The sequence below is a fragment of the Lygodium microphyllum genome, chromosome 15 (assembly GCF_053477565.2).
Source record: "Lygodium microphyllum isolate KBCC chromosome 15, Lygodium_microphyllum_v1.1.10, whole genome shotgun sequence".
Lineage (NCBI taxonomy): Eukaryota > Viridiplantae > Streptophyta > Polypodiopsida > Schizaeales > Lygodiaceae > Lygodium > Lygodium microphyllum.
In genome coordinates, this window is record NC_141149.1 from 130286203 (window position 1) to 130291503 (window position 5301).

General features: G+C 40.0%; 1 protein-coding gene across 2 annotated transcripts; it reads right to left on the reverse strand.

Annotated features, from left to right (window-relative positions):
- Positions 1-270: 270 nt before the first annotated feature.
- LOC148025065 (peroxidase 66-like) lies at positions 271-2576 on the reverse strand. Of its 2 annotated transcripts, XM_087694772.1 has the most exons (4): positions 2157-2576; positions 1748-1936; positions 1369-1531; positions 272-971 (listed from the first exon to the last, which is right to left on the reverse strand). In XM_087694772.1, the coding sequence occupies exons 1-4, from the start codon at positions 2469-2471 to the stop codon at positions 547-549; spliced, it is 1092 nt and encodes a 363-aa protein (XP_087550898.1). In that variant the 5' UTR covers positions 2472-2576; the 3' UTR covers positions 272-546. The 2 variants fall into 2 exon arrangements, with proteins under 2 accessions (XP_087550899.1, XP_087550898.1); XM_087694773.1 differs by lacking the exon at positions 1748-1936 and having other exon boundaries at positions 271-971.
- Positions 2577-5301: the final 2725 nt, after the last annotated feature.

The following is a 5301-nucleotide window of genomic DNA, read 5'->3' on the forward strand; positions in this document are numbered from 1 at the left end:
ACTCCAACGGACCTAGCTTAGGTTGCTACAGTGGGATTCGACAAACTCCCAAGCCTCATCCCCAAAATCTATACGAATGGGGTTTGAGTATTTTGCATGATACTATCTTCCTACAAGATGACACGAACTAGGTTAATATAATAAGTACCTCGGCAATGGTCGAGTAACTCAGCTAGTAACAAGAACCCATCAATGAATCACTAGATTTAAAAATTTGGAGCTCTTATACTCATGTCAATTCACCTAGAAACAAGAAATGAATTAATGTAAGCAGTTAGAAGCTAGAATATATATGAATCGAAGGCTGAATATACATAATATATTACGTTTATCGTAAACCAGGTTCTTCCTTTGCCTGATCTCATTTGATAAAAATGATCACCCTAAAAAATGAGATATTGTTGCGTGAAACCATCAATAGAGAAAAGAATTGTACAAGTATGTTGTGAGTGCTGCGGTCAGTCACCAAAGTAGGGTGAGGACTAAGCTGCGAGAGATGTGTTTGTATCCGACTAATGGCGCCGTCATGACAACTTATTTATAAATTTACAAGCCTGGATTCACAAAGTGGCAATTGTGGCGGATTTCTCCATCGACATCGGTTTTGATGCCAACATTGCCCATGTTGACCATGGAGATAGCAAAGTTGTGGAAGAAGGCAGTCTCATTGCGGGCATACTCCAACACCAAAGCCTTGACCTGTGGATCTACTTGTTGCGAGAAGAGGGATTGGTCGGAGGAGAATAAACCCTTGCCTTGCGAAACGTCCACATAATACTGGTTGTCGAACTTGGTGGCAGTGGAGTCCAGGAATGCCCCTGCCGCGTGGTCTTTGTTATGCTCAGGGCACCTCATGCGAAGCTTGTGGGCAAATGTGTCCTCGATGGTGGGGTCGACTTCATCGATGGTGTTGAAGTGGAAGAGCCTTGTATTGAAGGACGAGCAATGGGAGAATCCCAGAGTATGTCCTCCTTCAATTCACACAGATCAGATCAAAGTACCGCTTTGATATTCTAATCCCATCTTAATTACAAAAGGGAAAAAAAACAACTCGGCTTATGCAAATGGATAATATAGAAGATGTGGCACAATAGAAAATGTCATAATACGATCAGGAAGGCACACATAGCCACGCACATAGTGATCCCGATTCCCACGAAAGCCTGGTGAGATCAGGTAGTCGACCATCCAAAGACCTACTTGTTTATGATTAAAGAGTTTTCCTAGTCAGCACGTGCATGTAAGGCAAGCGTGCAGATGTCATTGCAGCTTTAGAGTTTCAATGCGCCATGCACCCAAGACCATCCAACAATGTTGACGCCCATGATTTGTGAGAGTTACTAGCACAACAGGTGATAATTGACGTACCTGAGAGAGTCACCATGTCGACTTTGGAAAGGTTCTTGAGGGAGAAGCTTTGTATGAGTTGGGACACGTTGAAAGTTGGAGCAGGCAGACCTCGTGTTTCAGATGCGTTTGAAACCTTTCCATCTTTGCGTCCTTTCAGAACAGACCAATGCGGCCCTCCAGACTGCGCAAACATACTATAGATGAGCCAACAATATAGCAGGTGAATTTGGGTAGCCAAAACGTAGCTGTAATAGGCACTAATTATCATACCATTACCAGAGCTAGAGAGTGTGATCACTACTGCATCAATCTCTAGCTCAAGAGTACTACACCGTTAAAGCCAAAGAGACGAAGGAAAGATATCTTGGACGATCAGCTTTAAATGTAGACACGTTACCAGCACCACGGCATCCCTTGCAGCAATGGCAAGGATGTCAGCACAAGACACCACATTTGGACATGCCGATTCGATCGTCGCCTTAGCATTGTCAATGACATAAAAGGCGTGCAAAGAGAGGTTCGGAGGGGCATCCTTTTCGGCGGTGTTGTTGGCCGTGGAATCGATTAAGATAGAGCCGTCACAACCCTGGAGTGATATAAACAACCGTGACAAGAACTATTCATGCGCCATTAACGTCTTGCAATTCACGAAGGCTTAGCTTTCATCAATACTTGGAGATTGAGTTTAATTCTTTAGTAGTACAGTTCAGATAGTTGTAACTTGTATGCCCATGTATATACATACCTCGATGATCAGTTAGCAATTCCATATTATTGAATCAATTCAGCTTGAATATGATCATTACCTCGACGAAGCAATCGTGGAAATGCATGCGCAGAAGGCCGGCAGGGGCCTTGGGGTCGTGTTTGGTTGCTCTCTTGACTGCGTGGCGGACGTATTTCTCGACGTCGGGGCAGCTGTGCTTGTAGTAATCTGCTCTCAGCAAGGGCGCCGGACCCGTACTTACACTCACTCCAGTACTCGATTCTGCGGAAGCGGCATCAACATGGCCGATCCGGCCGAAGAGAAAGAAGGAGGCCACAAATAGAAGCAGAACGGATGTATTTGATATATTCTTAGAACTGCTCAATGTGGACAAGAGGTGAATGTGCTCGGCCATGGCCGCTAATGAATGTGTGGCTACTGATAAAGTGATATCAGGTACTTATATAAGCAGGCCGTCCTATGGATATTCCAATGTACACTACTCTATCTACCTGACGTCTGCTCCCCTTTGCGCTGAGATGATCTGATCTTATTTATACAAGACAGTTATATGAGTCCGGGCGCTTGCCTTCACGTCCACATTACGTATGATTAGCGTTCGCGCTTACACCACGCGTGCCTCCCCCAGACAGCGATGGCTGACCTGCATCGAGTTAGCCTTGCCCTTCAATATAATTAACTGGTTGGGAACTTCTTACGACATTTAAATGCAGCTGGGGAGGCCTCTTGTTCTCTTATATACATGCCAACCAATGACGCAGATGGATCAGTGTTCACTAAAAACATTTTTCAGAACAGATACAAAAACCTCTAACTCAAATTTTTGCAAGGATTTTAAAAGTTCAAGGTTTTAAACTTTCTTTTTAAATTTTTAAGGTTTTTTAAAAATTTACAATTCATTTTACATTAAACCTCTGTTTTTCGTGAACACTGAGATGGACACACCCATGCCCAGGTTTAACTAATGAGAGATTGCAAGAGGCTGTCTACATCCAACTATGTATCTATCGATCTATCATCTATTATATTTGCAATGGCTTAGGTGTTTATTGAGCCACCATAGCCTATCCTCAAACTATTATGTTCGTTAAGTTTGAGGGAGCTTAACGATCTGCAGCTAGATCACCACAACCATCTATAGCCTATGCCAATCCTAGACTCTTCAAAAAAAGCCAAATTTTGTAAATATAGACCCACATTTCAAAACACTATTAAACCCTCCCCCACCTGCTTGCATGTGTCTACAATATTCTTGCAATGTCTCATGCCAGACTACAAAATCTTCAAACCTTCCAAGGTTTGGGAGCTCGAAAATCTTGGAACCTCTCCCAAGCCATCTAAACCCTAGACTCTCAAAAGAGATGATTTTTGAATTCATAGATCCGCATTTAAAAATTCTAATGTACCTCTACCATCCCTCCCTCACTCTCTACATGCATATATTTGTGATATAATAGTTATGCAATATCTTGGGTATAAATCCAAAATCTTCAAGCCTCCCTACTTTGAGAGCTAGAGAAAATATAAACCTCTCCCAAGCCTCGCAAACTTAATGGTGAAAAACATACTTTACTTTTAGTGCTCTCTCTCTCTCTCTCTCTCTCTCTCTCTCTCTCTCTCTCTCTCTCCATTGTGAAACCCCAAACCTAGCCTAGCCCTCAACATAAATAGTTTAATGGGGATATTCAAAGACTGAATAAAACGTGTGTTTTAATTCTAATAAATGTTAATGAAGAAGGGTTTTTAAATTAGACCTTGAATGCATTTGATAAACTATGGAAAAGCCACTTGGGTTTTCAAGATCCCTTTTGTATGCCATCAATAGCCTAGCTTATTAATCCCTTACTTCGAAGACTCATTAGATGTTTGAAACCTGAGGGCCCCCTTCCAAAAAGTAATAACCTCCCCCACTAGTGTCGCAAAAACATAGCCACCCAATCCAAGATCTCTAGCCCCTTTCTTATACTTATCCCTAAAAGACTAGAACCCCCCAAACCTAAACCCACACGCACCCTAAATCAAACAACCCAATGATGATGTAATGACCCCTTATTGACACCCTAACTATTGATATTTTGTGGTGGCCACAAAAGATACCTTGGCTAGAATATTTTTCTTTAATGTGAAAAGGAACCTTTCCCTCTTCTCTATTGGTGTACAATATCCTCCTAGTTTACTTAAAGATAGAACCAAATGTCTCCTCTCTTATCTCTCTAATGCATGCAAATCTCAACCCATTTCAATTTTTAAGTCTATATACACAAAGTAACTACCTTAAAAAGGATGCGCACATGAGAAACTACACCTTAAAAGATTTTACTTTCTAATTCTCTATTATACTTCTATACATGTTGCTATAAGTACTACTAAAAGTCTTTAAGCACTATTATAAGAATTGTTATAAGTTTGGCTATAATTTAAACTTTAAGCACAACCATGAGTGCTATTGTAAGCCCTATTATAACAACAAAATATTGCACATTATGATATAGATGTCTTATAGGTTTGGCTATAATTTCAACTTTGAGTATGGCTATGAGTGCTATTGCAAGCCTTGCTATAAGTTTAAAATATTAAATATTATATTATAGTATGTAATATTATAATTGTGCTCCCATAATACATTCTAGCACAACAAAAGCTTATTCAAGAAAGAAAACAAGCACAAGTAGATTAGTTATATTATGTGCAATTAAAAAAAATAGAACAAAGATTTACTAAACTACTAAACTATGAGAAAAAGTAGAGGAAGAAAAGCATGCATTCATGTTATTTAAATAACTTGAAAAATAAGATGTAGAGACTAAGAAGAAGGAGTAAGAAAGAAGGGAAACAACACCTAGATTTTACTGAAGAGTAACCTCCCCCTCTTCATTGGCAGAACATACAAGCCTCCTTTACTTGGAGATGGAAGAAAATGGATCGTCTCTTTTATTTCTTGCTTTTGGGAATTCGTTCCTCCCATTGTGTTGTCATTAGTCATGTTATTTTAGTGACATTTGCAAATTTTTCACATAAGTGACACTTCCTCTTAAATTTTTTATTGTGAGTATATGCTTCAATTTGTTTTCATTTATTTTCTATCCTTTGCCTCTCAATCTCTATCTCTCTCTTTCTCTCCCACCCCCCCTCTCTCTCTCTCTTCTTCAAAGTCAATATACAAATAGTAGTTTAAGTCATTACTTAGCCCATGTTTTTAGATTCGCAATTTGACAAATCTAGAA

Coding starts and splice junctions, on each gene's coding strand:
- LOC148025065 (XM_087694772.1), bottom strand. CDS start 2,471: ATGGCCGAGCACATTCACCTCTTGTCCACATTGAGCAGTTCTAAGAAT. Junction 1,937..2,156: donor TCCACGATTGCTTCGTCGAG/GTAATGATCATA, acceptor ATATCACTCCAG/GGTTGTGACGGCTCTATCTT. Junction 972..1,368: donor CGACATGGTGACTCTCTCAG/GTACGTCAATTA, acceptor TGTGAATTGAAG/GAGGACATACTCTGGGATTC.